The 27,347-nt window shown below is 46.9% G+C and overlaps 2 protein-coding genes and 1 long non-coding RNA gene across 3 annotated transcripts in view; all 3 read left to right on the top strand.

Moving 5' to 3' along the window:
- Positions 1-1,628: 1,628 nt before the first annotated feature.
- RBM17 (RNA binding motif protein 17) lies at positions 1,629-5,900 on the top strand. Its single transcript, XM_064499644.1, has 5 exons — positions 1,629-1,798; positions 2,530-2,603; positions 3,543-3,641; positions 4,117-4,189; positions 4,332-5,900. The coding sequence occupies exons 1-5, from the start codon at positions 1,669-1,671 to the stop codon at positions 4,433-4,435; spliced, it is 480 nt and encodes a 159-aa protein (XP_064355714.1). The 5' UTR covers positions 1,629-1,668; the 3' UTR covers positions 4,436-5,900.
- Positions 5,901-10,233: 4,333 nt separating this feature from the next.
- On the top strand, positions 10,234-16,170 carry LOC112994753 (uncharacterized). The gene is made up of 3 exons (XR_003262018.2): positions 10,234-10,532; positions 10,806-10,919; positions 14,017-16,170. It is a non-coding gene; the product is annotated as an uncharacterized LOC112994753 (long non-coding RNA).
- A 4,305-nt stretch (positions 16,171-20,475) lies between these two features.
- PFKFB3 (6-phosphofructo-2-kinase/fructose-2,6-biphosphatase 3) overlaps positions 20,476-27,347 on the top strand; it is a 42,503-nt gene continuing 35,631 nt past the window's right edge. The window contains exon 1 of the mRNA XM_026119347.2: positions 20,476-20,612. Within this exon, the coding sequence (XP_025975132.2) occupies positions 20,597-20,612 (16 nt within the window). The 5' untranslated portion in view covers positions 20,476-20,596. The remainder of the gene's footprint in view (positions 20,613-27,347) is intronic.

A 27,347-nucleotide genomic window follows, 5' to 3' on the forward strand; every position in this document is an offset into this window, starting at 1 on the left:
ATTCCAGTATAAAGTGTTTATGGCTTGTACAAGCCAAGCTAATGTAATCTACAGGAAAACACAGATGGTGTGTTAGTGCCTCCAGGTTTCCTTTCCAGCTTTGCCCTAAATTTGCTGTGTATCAGTGGGCAAATCATTTCAGCCCCGATTTGTTTGTTTCTTCAAAAATGCAAACCATATTTGTGTGAAAGTGGCAGCAGCTGTGGCTGCAAATCTGTCCGTTTACTTTTCTGCCTTGGATTAGCATTGTGTAGAATGCTTGCTTACTACTGTGATGACAGTGAAGTCGAATTTATAATTACGAACAGCTTAGAGACATCATTTGAAAGGTGCAGTGTTTAAGGTATGACCATCTTAGACTTCAGTCCTATCAAGCGTTGTGCAAGTGCAGCCTCAGTGTAATCAAAGCTATATCCAGGAGGAACACGGCCATGAAAGTATAGTTTATAATGTTATTACACTGCATTTTTCATTCTTGCTTTTATGCAAGTTTTTAATATAAACATTTTTTTTTTTACATTGTCCAGAAAAAGGACAGCCAACATCAGTACTGTTGGACCAGTTTGTGTTATCACCTCTAGTTAACAATACCCTAGGACCTCTACTTCATTGAAAAAAGTGTTAAAAATACTACCTAACCTGCCTTATTTTTACCACACATTGGCAACTACTTATTCTGTGACTTAGTGTTTTGGCCTTTGAACATTATGTAGCCAGACCTTTTGGCCTTTTTTAATGTGCGTTTATATCTTTTATATTGTATACCTAGAAAAATAGTCATGTAGTCACTGATCCCATGTTCTCTGTGTAATGCCTATTAGTGAAACAGAGGTGACTGAGTATAATATATTGGTTGTGGTGTAAACTAGTGTACCGTGGCATGTTTTTGTGCCTTCACCTATCTAGCCATTGTATCCAAAGAAATGTCAGCACATGTAGTTATGCTCTGATTCTAGCATTTCCTTCAATGGGTATTTCAAAATCAGTCAGCAGGGTTCCTTTTTGCATTTGCTCAGTAAATGGATTGGGGAATTTTTTGCCTCAAAGTTCTTGAAAATTCAGAAAGATGAGACATTTAAATGGATATTAAGAATATCCAAATTTGTTATAGGAAGGGGTAGCAAAGCCATGTATTCTGGAGCTTAAGCCAGTGTTGAACTAGTGGACAGTGGAATGTGTTCTAATGTGGGAAATAGAAATACATCTGCCTGTTTTGATATTCTGATACTTCTCTCTCAAGCTTTTTGATACCAGCCATTGATAAAGATAAACTGGACTAGTTGGACCTTGGTCTAATCTGTTCTGCAACTTTCTGCAGAATGTGTGATGCTGACTTGCACTGCTAATGGGAGTCAAGTGGTATTTGCAAAGGTGTGAACAACTTAATAAAGTTAGTCAAATTTTCTGTCAAGTTTTCCATCTGTAATTCAGGGATAATATTTTCCATCTTCACAAGGCTCTGTGAAACTGTTAGGTTATAAACTCATGTAGAAGCTCTTATGTTTTCACTGTGTAATGAGATTTTTAGGAGGTAGAATATCTGATTAGTCAGGAAAAGGAGTGTTTTAACAATATTTTGATGATGTTTTGTGTTTAAAAAAAAACAAAAAAAAACTTTACTAACTAGTCCTTTTTCTCTTTTGCAGAGGGACGGTAGCTCATAAAATCATGCAGAAGTATGGTTTCAGAGAGGGACAGGGGCTGGGGAAGCATGAACAGGGGCTGAGCACAGCGCTGTCAGTAGAGAAAACAAGCAAGAGAGGTGGCAAGATCATTGTTGGTGATGCTACAGAAAAAGGTAATTTTGTCCTGCCCCAGCGGAAAAGGGAAGCTTCTGTGCAAAATGGTCAGGAGAAATATGTGTTAGTGGGAGCTCCTGCCTTTATTTTATTTTATTTTTATTTTTTTTGGCCCTCTGTCCTCATACATACAGAATATTACTTAGAGTTAGAAAAATGACATGTTCCTTCTTGTTCCATCTTTTTTAAAAAGTGGTTCTCTTAATTATTTTAGTTCATCCTCCTCTTACCCTTTAGGTTGCCTTCCTTCAGTGTTCTGTCTGTACCTTCTCTTCAAGGTGTGAACCTGCACAACTCATGCTGGCTTTCTCCCTAATGTGCATTAGATATTGACCTAATTGCCCTGGGGGTTGTCTAGTCTAGAGACAACATCTAGGCTTACTAGAACAACACCTCTGCCTGAGCACACGTGTTAGGAGTAAGAAGATCTGATTTTTGTTCTTGGTGGATGTAGTAACATTCTGAATTTGAGTGATTTCCCTCAAAGAAATAGTCAATTGTCTATGTTTTGGCTTAATTCACATGCCATAGCAGTGGTTTGTCTGCTTATTGTCCTTCCAAGTAGCTAGGAGTGCTGAAAGACTATTCCTTACCAATATGAAACTACATTTAGTGGCTTTTATTCTACTGTACGATAACAATTAGATTCTGATAAAGGCCCCCACTGTGAGCTTTAAATGAGCTTTAATCTTAAATTTTTCCATGATTCACTTTTCTCTCTTTCAAGCAGATGCAGCAAAGAAAGCGGATTCTAACCCATTAACTGAGATACTGAAGTGCCCTACGAAAGTGGTCCTGTTAAGGGTGAGTTGAAAATAAGGGGACGCATCTAGATACTTTCAACATACATGTCTGCTTGAAATGCTTAAACCTATTACAGTGCCTCTATATAGACAGTTCTGGCCTAATTTAATACAATTGTATTAATACAATGCAATAATACAATTTCTGTCCCTTTTCAAAATGCCTTGAAAGCACAGTGCTTTACATGTTATGGAGAAAATAGGTGCCCCCCTGAAATAAGTTATGATTAAAGCAACACTGATTTAAATTATACAGTGACCATGTTACAGTGTTTTAGTTCTAAGGAATTGTCTAGCACTGTGATGTTTGATGAAATGGCTCTTGACTTAGTAAAACAGAATCACAGAGTCACAGAATGGTTGAGGTTGGAAGGGACCTTTGGAGACCATCTAGTCCAACCCTCTCGCTCAAGCAGGGTCACCTAGAGCACACTGCACAGGATTGTGTCCAGGTGGGTTTTGAATATCTCCAGAGAAGGAGACTCCACAACCTCTGTCCAGTGCTCTGTCACCTTCCCAGTAAAGAAGTTTTTCCTCATATTCAGATGGAGCTTCCTGTGTTTCAGTTTGTGCCTGTTGCCTCTTGTCCTGTTGCTGGGCACCACTGAAAGAGAGTCTGGCCCCATCCTCTTGACACCCTCCCTTAAGATACTTGTATACATTGATAAGATCCCCTCTCAGTCTTCTCTTCACCAGGCTAAACAGGCCCAGCTCTCTCAGCCTTTCCTCATAGGGGAGATGCTTGAGTCCTCTAATCATCTTAGTAGCCCTCTGCTGGACTCGCTCCAGTAGTTCTATGTCTCTCTTGTACTGGGGAGCCCAGAATTGGACAGAGAAGTTAAAATATTCACAGTTGCAATTGCATGCCTTCATGAGTTGTCTACATAATCATCTACTTAGGCCACATCCAGTGAGTTGGGTTTCTTCTCTTAACTTTCAGAATATGGTAGGTGCTGGGGAGGTAGACGAAGATCTAGAAGTTGAAACTAAGGAAGAATGCGAAAAATACGGCAAGGTTGGGAAATGTGTTATCTTTGAGGTAAGAGATAATCTGTCTCTTGGTGACTGCTCTGAAAGCAAATTGGGCATTTGTCTCTTGCGACTGAGTGTTACCCCCTTAAAGAAGGGGCGTAGATTAAGATTTCTCAGAGTCCCTTGCAGCCTCGTGATTCTGTATTTTCCATATCTATAAAAGTACAAACTTCTAAAGTCAGAAACTGGGCAAAATCTGTGGGTATTGTGCTTTTGGAACCTTCTTTGGTTCTTCCTGCTCGAGTTAAGTCTTTTACACGGAATTGTTTGTGGAGTTGGCCTATAGAAGCTTCTCACTCCGACTTACCTGAAAGATTCCCTTAGAGAAATGGGACCCATTTTGGCAATTTTCAATCTCCGTTTGGCAAGTGGACAACTATGCCTGAATTTTCTATTGCGTTCACTACTTCTGTGAAGAACAACAGTTTAAAGCAGTATCTTGGTACCATGGTACCACTGTAATCAGTTCTGCTTTTCTTCAGATCCCTGGTGCACCTGATGATGAAGCTGTAAGAATATTTTTAGAGTTTGAACGGGTTGAATCTGCAATCAAAGGTAGGATACTACATTGTTTCATGTTATTTTCAGAATTAACTTGTTTAGAGATTAAACAGCCTCACTCCTTAGACCGTTAGCTAATGAGTTTTTTATTTTACTGAATTGCTGCTTGCTGACCTGTCTTTCATTTTAATTCCAGCTGTGGTGGATCTAAATGGAAGGTACTTTGGTGGCCGAGTGGTGAAGGCTTGTTTCTACAACCTGGACAAGTTCAGAGTACTGGATCTGGCAGAACAAGTTTGATTTTAAAAATCTAGCTCGAGGTGTCACTGTTTTGGCAATCATGTTTTCAGCAGTAGGCTGGGAATAAAGAAGAGAAAAGTAGCTTTCCTAGCAAACTGGAAACAAGCCTCATTGAATGGATTTTTCACATTCGTTGTGACTTACACTTTTTGTAATATAAAGCCTTTGAAAGTAAAATTCACGTCTGTGTGTTTTTGAATTGCACTATTCTGCTTATTGCTCTGGGAATCCTGATTTTTTTGAGCTTTCAAAGGACGTCGTTCTTTTGAAACCCACTGCTGAGGAGATGCTTTGTCTGTATTCCTGCTTTCCTTGTTCTGGTGCTTCATCATGGAGTCCACTGTGCTGCATCCACAATAAGTGGGAAGCTTTGGAAAAGGACTGTGTGCTATCATGCTTCTCTTCCCTGATGATATCTCCCAGAATTCCAGCCTTGCTCGTAAGTCCTCAGCCTCTGCACTCCAGAGTGATTTGGGGTTGTTGGATGATTGGCAGCTAGTTTGTTCTCTCCTGACTCCAGGACAATACTTTCCATACCAGAATGGAGAGTAAAGTAACAAGGAATGAATTTGTGTTTCTTCCCAAATCCAAAGAAAATACCTAAGTTTAACCCAGGGAAATGGAAGGAGGAAGGAGTTTAAAATGCCTAGCCATTTAAATCGGAATGAGTGGACTGTCAGTGGAATTGCTCTGCTGTCGGACAGTCTTTGCTAGAGATACCGAGGGTTAACTGATTACAGGTCAGTATTGAAGTGCTGTAGGTAGGACTGAAGGACACTCATTCTTGTATCTGGCCAGCTATGTGATTCTCACTTTTAACGTCGCACTTAGTTACCTAACTTTTTTAATTGATTCAAACCTGGCATGTGCTCTCTCTGTATATTTCTGTATTTGCGGCCAAATAACATTGGGGGGCGTTTTTTAAGAAGGCATGCCAGTTGGAGTTTTCAAAATAGCAGGCAATGAAATAAAATTCTCATATGAAAATCTGAAGAGTTGACAAACTAAACTACTAAATGCTACAACTTTTTTTTTCTGTCTGATGTAAAATAATACATAGCACTGTTCCTGGTTTTATGTTTGCTTTTTCTTTGGAAACAGTATGTGACAAAGAGTTGGCAAGAGGTGGCTATGCAATGATGACATCATACCTAGAATTGCCACTGAAATTGTACAAATATTAAAATGGAAGAGAGCTTTGAGGGCATTTTAGCCGGTTGGAAGTTGATGCTGGATGTCTTTTTCCTGTTGTACACATGTATTGGGGGGAGGGGGTATAGACCTGTAGTTGATCAATGCTGTGAGTATCTCCAGTTATTGCCCTTTTTTAAGTTTTGGCTGCAGATCTATATGACAAATTCTTGGTCTTGTTTTTTGCTTATTTTGTCTGCTTGTGTTCCAACAGCCTCTGTACAAACATTCGCTTGTAAAACAGAAAACAATTTTTAAAAAAACTTGTATTTTACCTACTGTGTGTCTGTTTCCTTACTGTCCTCTTCTGTTGTACAAGACGTTCCCTTCAAGTCGGTCACTTCTGTGCTGTGTGCTGATGATGGCAATAGTTGGACTCTACCATTAGACCCAGCCTGACTAATACTAAAACCACAGGGCTTGGGGCAATAACAGAATCCAAAATGTTGTTAACTTTCTGTGTGACCTTGAGCAACGCTTAAAGGCCTTTGATATTATATAGTAAAACAAAGAAATTCATCCAACATGAATCAGCATGCGTTTGCTTGTAGAAGTCAAATAATTTAAATGAAATGCTGCGGAAATGCACTGAGAACTGATTTAGTACGATCTGAATTCAGCATGAAATACAACTTGGCTTTAGGCAAGATGATTTATTTTATGACTCTTATTTCAACAAATACTGCTGTTCCAAGTTACTAGCTGTAAGCGTTTCCTGAGGGAAACAGACTGTTTTTTGTATCTTCTAACTAGCTGTTCTCCTGCCTTTCTCTCTGTAATAGCAGCTTCTGATTTGGTGAACTGAAGGCTTGAGTTTGTCATTCATCGACTGCAGGAATTGGGTCAGTTTAGGCCTGTGCATTTACAAAGCAAAATGCTTATCTTGCCCCCTGACGTAGGAATAACCTGCTCTGTTCTGTTTTCTTGTATGCTCTTGCCTTTTTAATTTCTTTAGGCTTTTGTCTATGTCCATTCCATTTTAAATTTCTCTTGAAATCTTTATCCAGGGGGTCTTCTGGTTGCTGAGAATTGCTTTACTGGCAACTTTTTTAGTATTTAGTTCTAAATATCACTATGCTTGATGATTTGCAGGCAAAATTTACCATGGAAATGTCAAGAGACATGGCGTGTTGATTTAGTATTTTGTGTAGGAGAAGGGCTGATTCTATAAACAAAATATTTGTTTGTACTATGAAGTCACTAAAATGGTTTACTTCCTTGTAAAGTCTTAGCAGGCATAAATTGCCTTAGCTTCATCTCCTGCAAAGAGGTGGTTTTGGTAGGTGCTGTGCAAACACATTATGCTGGAGCCTGGTTTATAAGCAGTTGTCCTCTAGGTGCTGCCACAGTAAATGTTCTAGACATATACAGATGAAGAAACCTGAAAAAGGATCAGAGGTACCGGTTGTAAGGTCCTTAGCCAGGGCTTACCTGTAACAAATAATGTAGTTAGTAGCAAGGCTTTTGTTGGTTGGTTATTTTTGCAGATGCCCCTTCTTTCACTTTACCTGTGTTGACCTGTTGGCACGGACTTTCTTAGGTAAGGTTGTACCTTGCATGCCTCTAAAAATCTGGCTCCAAATTCACTACTGTATTTCCTGCTTTCACTGGAAACTGTTAGTACAGTTAAACTTTTGTCTATTTCTTGTAATTTCTCAAATTACCTTTTGCTTAACACCTCCAGCTGTTACTGCTTAAACATGCCTTATTTCCTTCCCTGGTTGATCATCACCCTCTCAGAAGACTCAGCAGCACTTTGAATTCTTAATTATAGCTACAGAGTTCTACTTCAACTATGCAAAGACAGACAAGTTTAAGTTACGCACCCACCTCTTTGTAAGGTATGTTGTAAACAGACAACTTCATAACTGTGGTCTGAAGCAATAATTTTTTGTTTCTCTTTTTGGGCGATGCCTTAAAAGCTCATGATTACAGAAAATGAAGGGGATGGTGGCCTGTCAAGATTAAGAAATGTGCTTGCCTTACATATCTTCACTTAGGTACAGTATTGGTTATACTGCTTCAGATGAAGTGTTCAGTATTTTTCAGGCTTGATTTCCTAATGCTAAGCTTTAATTCCATGTTTTTAAGTACCCTTGTAAATGCTCTGATGTTCTGACGTGCTGAATAGGTGACTCTCCTCTTAGGCTAAATATGAACTGTTTATTCCAGGAGTCTAGATTAGATGCCTGCTTAAGGGAGATTTGGCAGTGCCCTGAAGCTAACAACGAGCTGAGAGAGACGTGTAGGACATGCCAGCCTGGAGCTGAAAGAGGTGTCTTTAGTGCGTTATCAAGCCTGAAGTCTAAAGAACATGGATTTGTACAGTGGCATAACCATTTGCTGTCTTGTTCTTTTCCTAATTGATAACACTCTGATTGCTTTTTTTTTAAAGTAGGGAAGTACTGACTTGACATTTTTGTAGCTGTTGTAACCCCAAGGTCTCATTCTTGAGTAGTAACAGCTATTTCAGAGCCTTATGTGCATAGGTTATGATTTTTTAAAAAAATTTTTCCCTTGTGTGTGCTGTTTTGCACTTGCCTATATTGAATTTCAGCTGCCAGTTTTATCACTTGCCCACTTGCTACCAGACTGAAGAAATCTGAGCTGGAGCTCATAGGAAATGTGGGGTTTTTTTTTAGCATTATTATTGTCAAAATCTGTGCTAATAATCTGTGCTAATCTGTGCTGTGCTAATATGTGGAAGGTGAGACTTGTTGCCTCAAAAAACTCGATGTCTGAATAGGAGGGAGACAGGTACAGAAAGTGACTTGCCCAAACTAATGCACAAGATTGGCAGAACTGGGGTTATACCCTATTGCCCTAAACTTGCAACTATGCAACCAAAACCCAAATTTCTCCTGGAGGAGCTGCTTTTTATTGTAATGACAAAATGGTAAGCACTCTCAGGCCTGAACCTTAAACTGCACTGAATTCAGCCAAGTAAGAGGAGATGTAATTTGCATGCTGCAATCTGTGGAAGTACTTGCCTTTTGAGTTGCTTATTTAAAATTCAAGCTCCTTGTAGGTCTGTCTGAGTGTGTCTGTCATACGTTACCCTTCTGTAGAAGGAAATATGCCATGTAAACTAGCATAATTTTTGTGAAGATAGATGAAAACGTGGAAGGCTTCAACAGTGTTCTTGAAGATGCTTCTTTCTCCACAAACAGGAGTCTGATGGAGTACTTTAAGTCCTTACAGCAGTTGTTAGGAGACTATTCTTGCACCAAGACTTAGTGCCCTCATTTAACATGGGATGAATATAAATCATTTCCAAAGCCCACTGAAAACAAGTTAGACTTTCTGATGAGCTATTTCCTTAGTTACACACAGTTCATCAAAATAACATGGTTTATACTTCTGAAGCAGGTTTCCTCTGAGACACAGCCATGTTGTGTAAATAGTTATCGATTTTACAGAGAAGGAAATTGAGATAAGCCATGCACCAGCAGAGTCTTGGCAGCTGTGACAGGAATGTAGACAACAGGAACAGGAGGCTGGAATTCCAGATTCTGGTTCTTCAGCTTCGTTCTGCGAGTAATTTTGCCTGTACGTTATGCCAATCTGTGTCAACGGGTAAGTTGCAGCTTGCATCGCATTGGAAATTATTAATGATTTTTTTAAAGAGATGGAAAAAATAACGTTTTTGCTGCCTCTTTCTGCCAGATGCAGTAATAAGATGTTGACTTTTATGAGTATAGCGCTTAAAATAGTTCCCTGTTTTTTCCACTACTGGAAGTACCAACAGAGTCACAGCCAGCTTAAGTTTGCTGTGAAGAGTAATGTACTGTCTGTATCTGAGAAGTTTATACTTTACTTTTGGATATGGAAAATCATAGTCTTACTATTACTGGTCTGTCAAACCAGGCCTTTCATTACTTTTAATTTCCAGAGTCTTAGAAATAAATGAAAATCCTCTTAAAATGGGAAGAGAGAAAAAGCGTGCATACAGCCAAGGGCTGCTTCAGATGTATCTAACATTAGTAACATGTTAATGGGCAAAACTTTCCCCAGGAACCCTTTCCCTGTCAGGTACAAGGCTGTATCTCTGCTCTTTCCCCGTTAACAGCAAAAGCTCCTTGCAATTGCAGAGCACTGAGTTGTTGCTTACAGGTACCTACTGTACTAATAACTGCAGGACAGTGTGGTTATGGATTGGAGTCTGAGAATTTATACCTTCGGGTCATGAGGCACATGTCCTTAAAAGAGGAATGGGGATTGATAGCATCAGCATTGCACCCTGTCTCTTAATTTGGCATTAGCTGAGCAATGAGAACATACAGCCTGTCTGCAGCTGGAAGGTCTACTGGCTTCTCTGAGAACTGTGTTTTTTCAGGTGCTGGTTGGATTTCTAAACCTTATTTTTGCATTTCCACATGCAGCAGAACCTCTTTTGGAAGAGACGGGCATCATGACAGACCGTCACGCCATCCCTTCTAGATTCACCCACTGGTCAAACTCCAGCTACTGCCTGGTAGCAGTCAGCACCTGAATTTGGGCTTTTCCACTGTGTCAGAGAAAATAATTTAGCTTTTGCTATATTCTGGATCTGTCAGCCAGGAGATTGGGCTTTCTCTTGTGCCAGGCTGCAGAAGAGGTAGGTTTTTCATAAATGGGTTTGGGTTTGGGTTTTTTTTTGGTTGAGTGGCTTTTTTTGGTGTGTCCCATAGGCAGTAGTTCTAATACTTCTAATAAACAACTTCTTCCCTCTTTTTCTGTGATGCTGAAGACTTTATTCTAGTTGTACAGCAGCTGAAGTGCCACTGCAGGGCCTTTATCATCTGATTATTTTGGCTTATGTGAAAGATTACTTTTCTCACTCCCTCAGGGCCTGCCCTCTGTGACTCACAGGCTGCCCTCTCCTTTTAAACCTTGTATGGACTTCCAGAAATGTGGAGGCTTTGAGGTTAGTGCCCGGCTAAAACCATCAATGGTAAGGTACTGATGGGCAGCAGGTACCAACTGCTTGACCTCACGAAACAACAGGTCTTACTGCTCTGGGCATATTTCACCTGTTTTCTCCTGTTGGAAACTCTCTGTTTGTGATATTAGGGTCTCTCCAGTAGCCTGCTTGTGTCACTCACCTACATACTTTCCTAAAAACTGAAATGATGGTTCTACCTCAACATGCAGGGCTCAGTAGAGAGAAACAACGTGATTCCTGTCTCTCTCTCCTTAGACCGTGTTCTTCCAAAGTGCAACAGAGACAACAGAATAAAGGACGCTGCTCTCCAGGACTTTAGCCCTCAAATCCTGTGCACCAGATCCAGATGTTTGGGGAGTTCATCTTAAGGTGTGAATACATTATTCTGTGTTGGTTCATACTGTGGTTGTGTCAGGGCCCAGGCACGGGTCAGCCTGGTGCTGTGTAACTGTGGAACAAAAAAGCAGTTTCTGCAGGACATTTCTCCCGCAACAGTACCAGCTTCTGGTTATCAATTTTAAAATGACTTGCGAAGTCCAGCTGGAGTTGGTAAGGCATCTCTTGGAGGGCTGCATGATAACCGACTGGGTGTTTGGTATGTGAACCACATCTCTGCTGTCCTTTGGCTCAGAACTGCATCTCAGGCACTGGTGCCTTAAATCACCAGTGATGTAGTTTAGTGGATGAATACATCTGGTGTTTGTTTTTCCAGATGTTGGCCTGCTGCAGTATTCTGGAGAAACAGCTGTTTGACCTGAGGAGAAGAGAGTGCTGGCTGTAGTGCTCAGAGTAATGGATGAGAGACATTTGTGGGTATTTTGAGGAGCTGATTGATTGAATAACTGGTCTGTGTTTGAGAGAGAGAGGAGACAAATCTCATGAAAAGTCTATCATCCATGCCTACTGGGCATTTTCAGAATGAGTTTTAAAATGAACCTTTTCCTCAAAGGACTGGTGACATTTTATACATCATAGAGGGGAGGTTCAAGGATGCAAAAATTGGCAATTGCATTAGTTCCTTATAATGTCAACCAGCTCCAGGGCCTGATGGCATTAAACCCTGGAGAGCTCTAGACTTTCTCATGGTTATTTATTTTATGTCTCTGTCAGGAACAACAAATGATTAGCTGCTACTTTTTTTGTTTCCTTACCACTAAAGGATCTGTGAATCCTGTCTTTAAATGAGCACTTATGCTGGTCAGATCCCCTTTTTCTTTCCCCAGGCTATTGTGTTAGATGCACTTTGTCTTGAATGTTCAGAGTGATTTTATGGGCTATTTATTGCAAAATTCTTTTGAGTTACTCAAGTTGAAACTCGGCAAGTTTGTGGAGAGGAGGAGAAAAGGGAGTAATGTCTGCAGGGCTTCTGACTACTGAAAACATTGTGGGCGAAGCTCAGAGTTGTCCACTCTTCTGCCCCTCAGGAGATATATACAGGTGACAAAGTTCATGTCCATACACCCATACTTGATGGATTACCCCAAATCCAGCAGTAGCTCACAATAAATGCGATGCCAAACATGATCCTGTTGTGATCCTTTAGTGTCTTGCTAGCTGTCTGTGCCAGGTGGGACTGGGCATTGCTCATGTTTTACTGTATGCAAGAGCAAAAATACAGCTTTCCATATCAGTAAGAAAAGTTATTAAGAACGGGGGAAAATGGACATTGAGGTGGAAAAGCTGAAACACAAGATCAGAGCAGATGAAAGCCAAAGAAAACAAAGTGGTTAATTGCAGAAGGGATATAGCATGCATATTTCTGCAAGTTTTTCCTCTCATGCCTGCTTTCTTCATTTTCTGCTCCCCGCTGAGGTCATGGTTGCGGCTTTATAGCATTTCCTTTATCTTCCTTTTCTTCTGAGCATCGGAAATAGGGAAATCCCAAAGCACATGGCTTCATACTGTGTTTCTATCCTGTCAGTGTAGGATTGTTAGAGCAAAGCACTATATCTGCTGCCAACAGTCCTGGCTTTTTTCCCCTCTGCTGCTTGTCACCAAACAGCTTTAAGACACCCTAAACTTCCACCCGGTATGTGAGAGCAGCTGGGGACGAGGGCTGAAGCTGCTCCCGTGGGGTGGGCTCCTTGCACGGGATGCCCTGCTTTGGTAGACCTGAAGGCTGGCTCTTGCCTGCCTGTCTCCAGCAGTTGTGGCATGCTCTCTCCAGCACTGCCTCTGGTTTACAGTGCAAACCAGCTGATGTCGTTGATGGCTAAAGCAGGCGCCAGAGATTTTGCAAGGATGCTTTAAACAGCACGTGCTTTACTTGCTGATAAAATACCTCAGATCTATTGAGAATGAGCTCTTTCCTAGAAAGAAAACTAACCCTTTCTTGCTGCTCTAGGAAAGATCTTAGCCTGTCTATCTCTTCTCTTCTGCTCCTTATTCCTTGGGGTAGGAGCACTATGTTCTTCCCAAAGCAGTTTTTAAGCCTCTTGCCACTTTGTAACCCTTCAGCTGTTTTTACTCTCCAGGTCTCTAAGGTGTGATCTTCAACTTCCATTTAAGACTTAATAGCAAGTCAACAACTCAGGAATCCATGTGGTCCTGCCAGGATGTAGGTCTTCAACTCATCACAGGTTTCTCCACCTTTTGCCGCGGGCAGAAAGCTGGATAGCTTTTTGGACTTTGCTGCCTCAAACTTGTAAAACTTGCATAGCAACTGTAAGCCAAAACTCAAATGATGCTCTGGCAAAACATGCAAAACCACACCAGCACGTGCTTCTCCTGCGATGAGTGGAAGAGAAAAGGGCTGGGTTTTGTGTCATTTGAGGTGCTTGAGGACAGTGCTGAGGTTGTGCAACGACAATGAGCGCGGGGTCATCACTAGGAGAGAGTGCAGGCTGGAACAATTCCCGATGACTCTTCTTCCCTCTTTGTAGGAGGGAATGATACTGTCACTCAGCAATCCTCAGCAAAAGGCCTTGCTGGGTAAGTAGTCATCTGGAAATGATCCCAAACCAGGATTCAGGTGTTTGCTTTGAGCATATATTTAAGAGGAAGGCTTGAGAGTGTGCAGTCTGTCTCCCTCTACCACCACATAAAGCTCTGCACATCATCCTATATAACATGACACAGTTGCTTTTGTGGATACAGCCCCCAAAGTATCAAGTTCACCTGCATGGGCTCAGCTCTTCAAAGGCATCAAAGTCAGGAATTTAGACTTAATATGGAAATAAAAATCCTGAAAATATGGCCAGCCATCACAGTGCTATTCACATGTTTTCTTCCCTGATCTTCATTTGGCTTTCTATCTGATCATTTCAAAATGTTTTGCTTAGTTTTATTTTTATCCAGTAGGCTGCTTTACTTATGAGCAAAGCCTCATGGTCTTTGTTTTTGCTGCTGTGCTTTTAGAGGCAAAGCTCAGGGAGCATAAAAGCCAGGAAGCTTTTTATATTAAAAAATCATGACTGTGGCATCAATAAAATCAATACATAAATCCTTCTTTTTTTTTTTTAATCAGGAAAAAAATGCAAGTCCATGGCAAGAATTCACCTCACAGAATCACCAAGCCTGGACTATGTAATATGAAACAGAATTGATTTCCAATTACTTGTCACCTGTGATACATCGGAAGAAGGATGGAGATGCTTTGATGAACATGACACTTTCTCTTCAGTGCCAGAGGTGTGCGTTGTGGCAGTTCAAAGCCACAGAAATGAAGAGGAAGGTCCCCAGAGACCAGAGGATGAGCTAGCTGCATGGGAGGTGCAAAACTGCGTTTAGAAACCTGCTCACGTAGGCAGCTGCAGAGACAGAAGAAAAGCCACTAAGGTAATCGACAGAGGGTGGTGCTGCTGCAGTAAGTACTGTCTGCAGATCACTCATGGGAAATGCTATTGGGCTCCTTACATGGCTCCTGGGCCTTTCTCTGCAAAATGCAACAGCTGATCACGGTGAATGAAACAAGACCAGGACCCGGAACACCTGATCTGAAGTCTTTGACCTGCATCTCTCTAATCCAGTTTTGTCACAATGCCTTTACAGAGCAGCTAATCTTTGCAATATGAAGATCCTGGCTCTAATACCAGAGGTTAGCAAAAGTAATCTGTCTAGGTCAGGCTGCAGTGCCTGTGAGGGCTGGCTGGAAAGTTTCCAAAAGCTGATCGCTTCCAATCTGTGCTTCATCTTAAGCCGTGATGACCCTGTTGTGTTGCCTGGTGTCCCAGCAGAAACAGTATTGCTATTGCTAGCAAAAGGCCACTTTGCCTTATGCTAACTTTGCAAGGCTAAAGCATGAGGCTTGTTATCAGCAAGCTGGGAGAGCTTGCTGTGTGAAATGGAACTGGATACCAGGTGTCTCTGGTTATTATGTGGAGTTTAAGTGTGGGATAATTAACAAAGGCCTTGAAAATGTGGGCACAGGATGAAAATGGAGGCCTCAGGGCTATAAACAACTCCCTGATGGTCAGCTGCTGGTCACTGAAGAAATGCAACCTTGAGAGGTGGGAGAGATTGGTTTAAGCACAACAACAGCTAAGCAAGAAAACAGCTGAGCAATAGGATAAGGTTCCTGACCTGGTCTGGGAAAGCAGCACCCTCAAGCAACAGGTAATCCACAGAGCGGAGGCCAGAGACTAAGAACCTGCCTAGAGATTCAAACATCTTATCAAAGGATAAAATAGGACTGGATAAAATAGGAATATGTAAGCATAATCCATCACATAAGCACATCCCATGACGCATCCAGCACCAGCAACTGTGAGCACGCTCGTCTCTTTTGGGTTTGTGCCACACAAGCAGTTTAAAATGTTATAAATATTTTAAATGAGCTGCTCACTTTATTATTTGTTTATAGCGTACAGGCCTCGGAGCAAAGGCGATTCCCATGGCTGGTGTCTCAGGCAGAAGTGACTGCTTGGCTCCCGCCCAGGAAAAGCTCTGCCATCCCTGGCCTACAGGCTGTTGCCCTGTGTTATCTTACCATGCGCCTGGCTGTAAGTGAGATCAGTTCAGTAGTGATTTCCTGGCTGAGCAGTTGCCGATATAAAATCCATTCCCCCTTGTATAGCCAGGGAAGAGTTGAAGACTTCTCTACTTCTCCAGGCCTTTTGATAGCCTGGTTGTGCAAACCTATGGATTAAATGCAAGATGGGAAAGGCAAGTTACACCTCCATGTTGGGCAAAAACTTTTCCGAGATTAAGGATGAAGCTCAGGGGTTAAGGATGAAGCTCAGCTTATTTCCTTGTACAAGGCCTTGGAGGTCATGGCTTGGCATGCCATCTCTTCCCTGGGGTTTAGCACACATGGTGCCTTTCCCAGATCTTGCTTTTGAAGAAGGATGAAACTTTCCAAGCTGTTAAAGGCCAGATCCTGGTGTCATGTTGCCAGTGAAATCTCCGCTGGTTTTCAGGGTGCAAAGCTTTCAGCAGTTTCTGTTTTCAGCATGGATCCTAGGAAGCTCAGGCTGCCTCTGCAGCCCCGTTCCCTGTGCCTGTACAGCCTTCCTGCACCACAGCTATTCCCTCAGACCTGGCTGCTAGCACAGGCTCTTAGCCAAAAGGAGGTTTTAAACCTAGTGCAGAGATAAAAGGCCACTGCCTGCTCGCTGGGTTAGTTTTAACTAAACAATCCCCCCCGAATATTAATGGTCATTAAATCATTTTGTTGATTCTTTCAGAGACAACCTCCTGCGGGCCCTGGTGACAGCAAACATTGCTCCTCTGTGTGCATTTTGCAGCGTGGAAACCAGCACTTGAAAAAAGCTCAAGAAACTATCTAGATCATCCCTCAGCCCCCAGGCAGCTCTGGCTAAACTGTTCCTAACACATTTGTCTAACCTGTTCCTAAAAACCCTAGGAGATGTTGATCCACCAGCCTTCCTCTGCCTGGGCTTGGTGCTCAGCCAGGAGGGCTTTCCTGGTCTGAACTGTATTTCGTTGAGTTTAACCTAAATCCATTCCAGGGACCACCTTGCTTATGGGTGAGGGGGTTTATTATTTTAATACTGTTCTTTCTAGATCCCAGATAGACGTGTCATTGAACAATGGGCGAGGGATTAAAATTTTAGCTTACAAGAATGTGCACTCTTTCTAGTCTCCCCTGTTTACCTGGCACTACTTAGATGCCTGAGGCACTTTCTGTGGGCAAATATTAGCGTCTAATACAGGGATCTAAGCAACAACATGATCCAACTCCTACGATGGCCTTGGCTGTAGCTTGTAAGCCACTTTCTAGAGATTGCCTATGGGGGAGAAAGAGGGGCAGAGCAGTCTGCGAGGCCTCGGTGCCTCTCAAGGAGGAGAGCTCTCCCCAGGGTGCCGCAGTGCTGCGGAGCGGACACTTGGGCCGGGGGTGGTCCCTGTCCTTGCTGCCCTTGGATGCATGTGTGCACTAGATGCACGTGTGCACCAGGTGGGAGGTTTGGGGGGCTGGCCAGCCTGCAAGGGAGTGGGATGGTGGTGGTATCTCTGCTCAGCTCCTGTCTGCAGAGCGTGTCTCAGCATATCTTGGCTGCCCAGCGTAAGTGCTAGCTCCAGTACTGGCTTTCGGTGCCTGCAGAGGTGAGTAGGATGGTGAACGGGTGCATTCAGTAAATGCATCCTGAGTGTCATCATGTTAGTATGTGAAAGTGAAATCCATCTAAAACATCCTGAAACTCAGCTTCAATCTCTGCACTGCCCTGGCAGTGGGCCCAGCTCAGAAATGAGAGCAAAGCGTGTCGTGGTGAGAATAAACTGGCTTCCCAAAGTGCTTTCCGCTTACTCAGCTTGGGCGCAGGTGGCAGCAGCCCACACTCACTGTTTTTTCTTTCAACAAGTCCAGTGTGGAGTGGCCTACAAAAAGGCCCACAGGGGAAAAAATGGCTCACTTTCTTCTGAGATCCTTCTAGCTCAAAGCACAGAGCAACTGGAACAAACCTCAGTTACCAAGCAGACGGTGTCATCGTTTTAGGATGATTTCTTAGGGACCAGATCCAATAAGGGACTTAGTTGTAAGCCTCTCCCCTAGAATAGCAGCTGGGTCCTGGGCAACTGTGACACAGGAGCAGTCGGTGCTTCAGCCTGCCCCACTGCTGAGCAGGTGCCTCTTAAATCCTGAAATGGTGCTGGAGCAGCCCTCTGTCTGCTCAGCTCCCACCGGGCGAGATACTCTCCCAGGCTTAATCGGCCTTTGCACCATGTTGGCAAAGGGAGTAGCAAAACCTCCCTGCTTCCCCAGCCCTCCTGTGAGGTGGAGGTGAGTGTCTGAATCCAACGCCCACAAGAGGTCTGAACCCAGGTCAAGGTTTTTTGGGAAACCATGACCTCATGTAGGACCTGGGGTCAGCCCCAGCTGCCTTGAGTGAGCACTGAGATGCTCCCACGGGGATGTTTCTGGTGTCCAGGGGAGACTAATGTCAAATAGAAAAGCAGCTGATGTGTTAAGCATTCTCCAGGCCATAGAGACACTAAGCAGGAGGTTAGGGAAGATGTATTTGAATGTGAGCATTCAAATGCGGATTTTGATGGATCCCAGGTTCCTTCTGGGATCTACCCCTAAGTATATCCCATTATATGCCTTTTGTCAAGCCCTGCCAGCACATGCTGGAAATATGCTTCAAGAGATGAATGCCAGATGATCTTTTATCCTGGGCAATAGAACCGTAAAAATCCCTTTTGAGGCTTTTACAGAGGTTTGGAGACTCATCATTTCAAGGAACAGCATCCGTTGTACTGAATACAGCAGTGACTTAGACCAAGGCTCCCATTCTTGCCTGGCATGAATAAACAGAGCTTCTGTGTGTAAGACAGAGGGAAGGAAGCCAACAACCAGGGGGAAAAAAATCCTTTATTAGCATGATGACGTTATATTTCCTCCTCGTGCTCTGTTTGATACCCTGAGGACCCAGGATGCCTGAGGATGCCGTGTTGGGTCAAGCCCTGGTCCCTTGTCCCAGCGCACGCTCTCAGCTCCGCACAGACCTGGGAGCCATCAGCAAAATGCAATCACTTAAATCTTGCGTTCGGCTGGGGGCCCTTTGCCAGCCCTCGAGGAAGGTGCCAGCCCTGTGGCCGTTCTCGTCCACCCGGGGCTGGAGCCAGCACTGGGACCCTCACGGGCTGGCCCCGGCGCCTGAGCACAGCTCTGCGCTGCCCGGCTCCCCGAGCAAGCTGGGGCAGTGCCTGGCTCTCCTCCCTCACCCTTTAATTGCTCCCCATTGCACACCGTAACCCGGCTTGGTGTGCCGAAACACCCGACACGTGGTGGCCCCTTTCAACACCGCGGCACAGCCCAGGTGGCTGCAAGGAGAAGCCAGGCCCCTGCAGTGCAAGAGCTTGGGAAGGGATTGGGGCTTGGGAGCTTCCAGCTGGATAAAGCAAGAGATGGAGGGAGCCAGAGGGACACGTAAGGGGATTTGCAGGCAGCAGAGTCAGCATCCAGGCTTGCTGAACTGCCTCCAAAAAGCTTTGGGTGCTTCTGCTGCAAAGCACTGTGAAAGCCAGGCTGCTGTCGTGCTGCCCAAGCCTCAGGCACTGCCTGGGTGTCCCTCTCCAGCGTGCTGGTGGCAGGCCACGTGGAGCGAAGACTGTCCTTTACTTGCTAGGCTATCTCCAGTGATGGCACGTAGACACCTGGCCCTGCTGGCTTGAACCCTGCCAGCCTAAGGCCATTTAGGGTTGCCTAAAAGCCTAGTAAAATCAGGGCAATTCCAGTTCTTGATGGTTCGCTCCAACGAAATGGTCACCTGCCCAATTTGCCTGTGCAGAGATCCTCTGGTCCCAGCCCCAACGCGTCCTGCCTCCAGTTGCTGGTCCCAGTTGCCAGAAGGATCCCTGGGATTCCTAAAGTGCCTTTGCTTCACGTGGACCAATTCAAAGCCAAGACTAGTTGTTAAGTCCTCCAAAGAGGGGGCTTTTAGGACATCCCAATGACTGGGATCCAGCTGGAGGCTACAGCTCCCCGTAACACAGCTGGGGAGCAATTTGTGGGAGTGCTCCTCAGCCAGTGACTTAAATAGGTTTCTTTGAGTGGGGTTAAGCCAACCTGGCAGTGGCTGGAGCGGATGAGGGGTGCTCAGACCACCCATCTCAGTGGTCCTGCTGGGCTGGAGCCTGCAGAAGATGGGCAAGGAGGCCTTATAACCCCATGGCCACTCACACAGTGATGGTCTGCTGAAGGTCTTGGTGGCTCTACAAGGCAGGAGCAGCTCTGCTGCCATTTGGCCAAAGGCAGACACAGCAGAGAGCTCATGATACTGCCCCTACCCCTGAGATGGAAGGACAAGGTCCAGTTCTGCAGAGCTTGGAGATTTTCTCTTGAACCAGCTCCAAGCCAATATCTCTCTGTACCTCCAGACAGGGCAGTAAAGGAAGCACAACCAAAATAAACAACTCTCCCAGCTGGTAACGCTCCACTTTCACTTCCTGCAGCAACCTGAGCTGCAGGTTGAATTTTAGCTATTAAGCCTCACAAGCACATAAAACCCTGGGCTCAGCTTGCTGTTGAGCCCTGGCTCATCCCAGCCTTGCACAGGCTGTCCTGACTCCCCACCGCCATCCTTGCACAGGGGATTTGCACTTCCCTGGCGTGCAGGTTGGCACAGCAAGATCCAAACCTCTGATCGCCTCGGCCATGGATGGGCCAGCCCGCGCCTGGCTGTGCAAGGACAGCCGGGAGATGCAAAGTGGGGGATCTGCATCGTTATCACCTTATCCCACCCTCGTCCACCGCATTACACCCAGTAAAAATCAATCCTACCAGTAAAAATCAAAGCAAACCGGAGTCCCCAGTGCCACATCTCCCTCGCTAAGGCCATCAGCTCCCAGTCGTGGCCCTCTCACGCCTCCCTGCCAGCCTTGGTGCCATCGGGAGGCGAAGGGTTAAAACCTGCCGAAATTACAACAACTTCCTCCTTTCAGCAGCGCCTGCCTCCAAATGACGCCGATTTCTGCCGGGCTTTGCCTAAATATGTCCGTTTCCTTTTAAAGAAGGAGGAGGAGGAAGGGGGGGGGGGGGAGAAAAAAAAAATAAATAAAAAAGAGAAGAGCAAGAAATCGGCCCCGGGAGGGGAGAGCGCGACTGCGGAGCCCAGGCGTCCGAGCGCAGCCCTGCCCCCCCCATGCCATTCCGCAAAGGTAGGAGGCCCGGGGCCCCCAGGGTGGGGGGCACCCGGGGGATGCCCTTGCAGGGGGCCAGGCTGGGTGGGGGGGCCAGGCTGGGGCAGCCCCTCACCTCCTGCTGTGGGGGGGGGCTGGGGGTGTCCCTGGCCCCCCGTGCTGGTGTCTCCTGGTGGGGGGGGAGCTGGGGGCACCCTGGCTCTGCTCTGCAGCCTCATGCTGCCTGGCGAGGAAGAGGAAGGGCGTGCAGGTACGCCCGGCAGGACCCCGCGATGCCGGGCGGGTGATGGCCGTAAACGCAGCTGAGCTTCTGCGCGGGGGCTGGATGCAGCTGCAAAGTGCAGCTTTCTCCTCCCCATCTTCCCTTGGTGGTGGGTTTTTAACCTCCCTGAGCTACAGGGGGGAAAGAGCCGTTCTGGGTGGGGTAAGGCTATGGACAAGATGGAAAGCAGGAGGTTTCGGTGCTGGTGGGTTGTTCCTGGGTGCTGCAGGCTGAGGACCGCAACCTGCGTGCGTCTGCGTTGGTGTTTGCCCGTGGGGCTGGGAGATGCTCTGCTGTGGCTGGAGGAGCTCAGGGAGTCGAGATTAGGGGCCTGAGGGGAGAGACCAAGGGAGGAAAAGGGGGCTTTCGAGAAGGTCTCTCCCTCTGGGGCAGCCCTCTTTTCACTCCGTGGTGCTCTCTGCTCTGCGGCAGGGCCTCCAAACTGTCTCCCTTTCCTGCAAAACTCCATCCTAACGCCTGGTAAAAAATCAGCCCTTGCCTTCTTCCCGGTGTGGTGGGTCGGTACGGGGCAAGAGGGACACAGCCTACGAGACCTAAAGCCCTGACCGCTGGTCCTGTAATACCTCCTGGGCGGATGGAGAAGGTGCCCATCCTCCCTGGGCCACTGTGAAACAGAGGCCGTAGTGTCACCTCCTCATGTCAATGGCTCTGGGTCTCAGCGGGCTATTGCAGTGTGGTTATGGTGGAGAGCGGAGCGGGATGCTCGTGGTGTTGAAGCAAGGTGGAAGGGAGGTGGGGGCATGTTGTCTCCGGAGCTACACTGGGAGAAAAAGTGTGCAGGAGGGAACAAGTCTTCTCCGAGGTGTCAGACATGAACTGCTCTCACGTGTCCCTGCACTGCTGGGGTTTGTGATGGGCCACGCTACCCCTGGGATCTCACTGTGCGCCGAAGAGCCCTGGCCACGGGTGGGCCCCACTGGGTTTTGCTGGCTGAGAGAAAGGGCAGCTGGGAGAGAACGGAAATTTGGGAGAGAGGAGCTGGGTTTGTTGTTCTCACCTCTCCCTGTGCTGGGGAGGATGTGCTGAGCGTGTGGCGTTCTGCCTGGAGTTATTTTCACAGATCCCATGATGTCAGGCAAGGAGATTCATTTTGCCTTTTAAGGCTCAGTGAAGCGTGATGCAGTTCACACCCTCACATCTTGACAACACTGTCGACTTCAGGCCTTGATTTAATTTTAGGCGATAAATGGATTCATTTAGAGCAGGAGAGACACTAGGAGGTGGGAGAGTTGGAGGAAAGCAGAAAGTGCCATGCTTTAAAAATACGAAACCCTTGGCACTGGGCATGGAGAGCAAGGAGAGAGCCTCCTGTGTCGAATGGCAGCTGGCATGGCCACATTGCCACCGCAGCAGTGATCCCAAATGATAGAAATGATCGGCAGGTCTCCATCACTTGGGACAACGTGATGCATTTGCAGTAGTGAGGATGTATCTCTGTAGTCCTGCCCAGCACCGCTGAATCTGGGAGGACCCATTTGTTCTGGCATAGGACCAAGCTGTGTCTGGCATCAGCTCCAGATACCTGGGGCACAGCTAATCTGCAGATCCTCCTGGCCATGCTACTGGCAATTCAGTTCTGCAACTGCTGGGTTGCTGGCCCAGCGATACCTCACAGGCTGTGAACCTCCTCTAGAGGTCCATCTGAAATGCCAGAGCAGTCCCAGGAGGGAACAGCTGCCAGGAGCTCGCTGCATCAGCTTGCAGCTCCTCCAAGAAGACCTTGGGAAGGTCCAACATGGCACAGTGGCCAGTGTGGATGGGCTTTGCCCATCACTTGTGTGTGCATGCTGAGCTCATGCAGAAGACCCACCAAGGATCCCTTCTTCTTGCAGATAGAGACTGTAAGACTGACTTAGGGAAAGAACTAGAATAGACCTCTGTGAGTTTGGGCATGACTGTGCTTGTAGAGGCCCTCTGTAAGGCCTGGCCCTGAATAGGCCACTCCTCCCGTGGTGTCACCTCCGAGCTAAGCTGCTCTGGGAAGCGGTGCTCCTGGAGCTGCATCTCCCCACAGCGCTTTCTCAGCACCATCCAGATGTGGGGTGCAAGGAGGAGGCTCTGCCTAGAGGCTGCTGCTCTGCAAACCACAGGTAGCCTGAGGCACAAGGAAATTCGGGGACGTGCGTTTCTGGAGGCCCTGAGCTGTCTTTGCACAGCCCTGTGCTTGGAAACAGAGTATCTTGGAGGGGTGAATGCAGACAACCTCCGTGCTAGGTCTGCTGGCTTCTCACCATTTGTTGCTTTGGCATCACTGTCTCGGGTCTTCCTGACAAGCCTGCAATAAATTATCAGTATCTTGGCCCAGTTCTGCCTCCTTTCTCTCCCGGCATTGTAGCCAGCTGCATTGCCCCAGGATCTAAACTTCGCATCTGTGAAACAGTTGCTGTTTAGCCAACCTCAAGTGCATTTTGCAGTTAAGACATTAAACAAAGGTATTTCTAGCAGGGATGCTCCAGGGCAGCCAGAACTACTGGGCTCTGGGCAAGAATTAATTTCTTACTGCATCAGCTGGGAGAAAGTCCTGTTCTCTGAGCAGTGCCATTTCTGTGGCAAAGCCCTGGCCATGGATACATCTCTGCTGATGGGAAATGCTGTCAGCTTTGCACCTAAAATGCCCTTTGCCCAGCCCGAAAATAAAACAGTTTAATTACTGTAGCCAAGCAGCTGACATGAGGAAGACTGGGAGATTACAGGCGATAAGCAGCCAAAGTATCTATTGTCAAAGAACAAGATGTTTGTCATCTGTCAAAGGACAAATGAGAATCTATATCAGCCCTTCGTGGTATCGTGGGCTGGGAAGGAGCTGGAGATAACACTGAAAGCCACGGAGCAAAGACTGAACTCATGATGCCCATGGCGATTGGCTCCCAAGGGTACGGATACAGCGATTATCCGGTTAGAAAGAGCATGGCAGATGCAGGATCAAGGTGCTTCCCAGTTGAAAACTAATAACATGATAACATGAATAAGGACCCGAGCATATATAAAGGCATAGGTTGGATTTGAGCTCTTGGGTAGGTGAACCCTGCTCAGCGCTGTGTGGATCACTGGTCATCAGGGTCTGTTACTGCGAGACAAGTCTGGGCAGAGGAAGCCGCGTGGTAACGCCTGCCTTGAGCGGGGCAAGAAAGGGGCCTCCAGGCCCTGCTTGGTGAGGGGGGCAGATTCGGGAGTGGCTGGTGTAGATTTTGTCTGTCAATGGTCTTCTCTGGGACAGCTGAGCAGGATCAAGGTCCCTGGAGTGCTGGTGGGAGCGGTGGGCCTGGAAGGACACAGGCTGTGGTTTGGAGAGGTGATGGTGGATGCCGTGTCCCTGCAAAGGGGCTCTGTTGACGTGGAAATCAGCAGGGGTGTTGTAACACCAGCACAGCCACAGGCTTTGCCTGTTGAACTTAGATGGCTGCAGCCGGCTGTGCTGGGCACGGTGTCTTTGCAGGATGAACGAGAAGAGCTCCTAACGAGGTGGGGACAAGAACCATGGGCGTGCTGGACTTGCTTACGTGCACCATTTGCTTTGTCACTCCTTCCCCAGACAGCACTGCTGGAGGTGTTTCTGGGAGGTCCCCGAGGGAGTGTGCCCTGTGCTGCGCAGAGCGGCCGCTGTACGTCACCTTCTTGCAATGCAAGGAACTTGGGTGTATGTGCAGCATCTGGAGGAACAGCCGCAGCTTGCAGAGGTGAAAGAGGAAGAAGGGACACTGGAAAAAGCACAGTGATCTGGGGCTTCCTGGATGGGTCTGCACTGTTGCATGTGGTTGAAACCTCAGCTTTGTCCTTTATCTTCCTGTTTGGCAGCTGCAAAGGAAGCGTTGCCTGGTGGTTGCTGCAGAAGAGGTAGATCAAACATCTCTTCCTAGGCTGGAGTGCGATCTGGTGCGCATCCTTGCACGTATCACTTGGGGTGAGATGGCTCTCACCTTCGTTAGTCCTCTGCAACGAGGTGTCTAGTGTAAACCAGGCATGCAGGTTCTCCCAGCCAGTTTTTTTTGAGCTAGCTGTGCTCAGCTGAGATGAATACGACTTCAGGACTTGACAAGGAGCTCAAGGACCTGGGCACCAGCCACACAGGGGAAACCAGCAGGTGCCATGCTCCCCTAAGCTCCTTTGAAAAACCAGCCTTACTCTTCCCAGGGTCCTTTTTCCGCATGTCACATCTACCAGCTGGAGGTGCTACAAGGACTGATTCACTCACTGCCAGCCAAACTGGAGGTCTTTGAGACTGTAATGGCAGCTCCCAAATCCAGCCCTCAGGATGCTTGAAGGGCAGAGATGGTCTGCAAAGAGATGTCTGTGTGGTGTGTTGCATCATTGACCCCGCTGTGCTGCAGACATGTTGTGTTAGATGTCCCTCGAGCGTGACGTCCCAGCCACCATGGGTGCTTGTCTGCACAGAGGACCCCTGGTTTGCACGATCCCATCAGGGTCCCGTGACACCGGGCAGGGAGAACAGCATCCGATGGATGTGCACAAAGCCCTGCTGGTCTCCAACCTCCTCTGGCTCCTCTCTGCTGGGTCCTATCAGAGAAATCCCCTGAGAGCAGCTCCTACCGAAAGCTGGGAGGAGTTACTAGCAGGGGCAGGGGGGAAAAGGCGATCACGTCACCCAGCAGGAGCTGTTCAGGCAGGTCTGGAGCCCGGCAGCTCCGTACATCAGGCACCTGCAAGAAATGCCCTGGCACAAATACCATTGCGGAGCTGATTTCTGGCACCAGCCTCTCCGACTTCAAGCCGCATGCAGGGAGGAGCAGGTAAACAGACCTGCCGTTACAACAGCATTGCTCATAAGACCTTTTCACCCTCTGTTACAGAAGCTGTGATGTCTTCTGGCCCCGCTTCTGCCTGCTGAAATCCAGGTGGCTCTGCTATTTGTTAGCAGGAGCAGGTGCCTTTTGCACATGAGTACGAGGAGAAAGGGCATGGCAATGCCACGTCCTGGTGGTGTTATTTCTGCTGCGTATCCTCTTCTCTATCAAGCGCTTCCTTGAATCCACAGCTCCTAGATATAATCAGATTTTAACATTCCCTGTTGGGAAACTACCTACCTTTTCAGGGTGATTCCAGGCTAAAGGCAGGGATTTGCCTTTCTGCAGATTTTCGGTACTGGAGCGGATAAGTTTGTCACCTTTGGCTGTTTTCTGGCTTGCTGAGGAAGCCTTGCAGATTCATTGCTGCTGTGTTCGCTAGCCAAGTCATCCGTTGCTTTGGATTTTGTGCTTTCCTGACAGTCCTGTATTCAGTGTTTCCTGTCAAAGGCACGCGAGGGGATTTCTGGGTGCTAATGCATTACGCCTCCGAGCCACGCAGTCCTGCCGGATAGGGGAAACCCAAGTGAGGAGCAGGGAGCTGCCGAGGGGCATCTGCCCGCTGCAGCTCTGCGCCAGGTCCAGTCTGGTGACCGGGACCATGGAGGTGTTTGCACAAAGCCACCCCGGCTTTCCCGACTCACAGCACCGTCTTCTTTTCAATGAACAACTTTCCTGGAAAAGTGGAAACTCCCTTACATCCCACTCCCCTTCTCACCTGCTCTTCTCGCTAAGGTGTTTCTTTGAGGCTCTTGCTTTCGTGTCCTCACCTTTCTCCTCGGCTGCTTCTCGAGGGACCGCTGTGCAGAACAGGAATAAATGACCCAAACGCGCAGTGTCCGTCGCCCATCTCACCGACCCCAGGCACGTTCCTGCTCTCCTTGGCTCCGAGGAAGTGTTCAGGGAGTGCGGCCTCCCCGCTGCCTCTTTGACAATAGAGTTTTTTTTAGCACTTATTGGTGTTTCTTCAGTTTTTTAATGGGTTTAAGGAGCCCCCGTGTCTGCCAGCTATCGAGGAGCGATGTGGGTTGTCATGGCCTTGAAAGGGTGGCGCGCTGTTAGGACTGAGCTGCAAGGTCGAGGGGTTCAGCTGTTCAGCACTGGGTCTACTGGGACCTGCTCCGCACCCAGGTTATGCCACAGAAACCAGCCACGGTGGCAGAGATGGGTGGTTAAAGCCTCTCAGACTTCCTGAGTCTGGGAACTGAAACCACCTAAAGATGCAGTTTGTGATAGCAGCTCTTCATTTCCTAACCTAAGAGCAGAAACATGTCGGTCACCTGCATTTCCGAGGCCAGCACCCACCACCTAATTCAATGTGCTGGCAAGTGACCCCTGAGGAGCTGGCAGCTGGTTTGGAAAAACCCTCCTTTGGGCTCTTGCCTTCCTCCTGCGTGGCTGGAGGACTCTTGTGTGCCATGTTTACAGAAAGCAGGCACGAGCACAACCCCTGTGTTTTCTCTCCACGCTGCTGGCTGAAGACCAGGCTCAGTGTCCTCATTACTTAGGAAGAGCCGAGCTGGCTGGGCCGGGTCCATGTGAGATGGGTCAGGTCACCCCTCCAGGGAGCTTAGCGTGAGTCTGGGCTTCAAACCAGGGCTCAGATCACACTGTTGACTTACTGCAGGTCACTTCTCAGCCTGGCATCAAACCATCTCAGGTGCCTCC

This window comes from Dromaius novaehollandiae, chromosome 1, assembly GCF_036370855.1.
Source record: "Dromaius novaehollandiae isolate bDroNov1 chromosome 1, bDroNov1.hap1, whole genome shotgun sequence".
In the NCBI taxonomy this organism is placed as follows: domain Eukaryota; kingdom Metazoa; phylum Chordata; class Aves; order Casuariiformes; family Dromaiidae; genus Dromaius; species Dromaius novaehollandiae.

What these genes read in the sequence shown, in the direction of transcription:
- RBM17 (XM_064499644.1), top strand. Translation starts at nt 1,669, where the DNA reads ATGCAGAAGTATGGTTTCAGAGAGGGACAGGGGCTGGGGAAGCATGAA. An exon ending in GGAAATGTGTTATCTTTGAG is followed by an intron (nt 3,642 to 4,116) that starts GTAAGAGATAAT and finishes GCTTTTCTTCAG; the next exon opens with ATCCCTGGTGCACCTGATGA. An exon ending in GGTTGAATCTGCAATCAAAG is followed by an intron (nt 4,190 to 4,331) that starts GTAGGATACTAC and finishes TTTTAATTCCAG; the next exon opens with CTGTGGTGGATCTAAATGGA.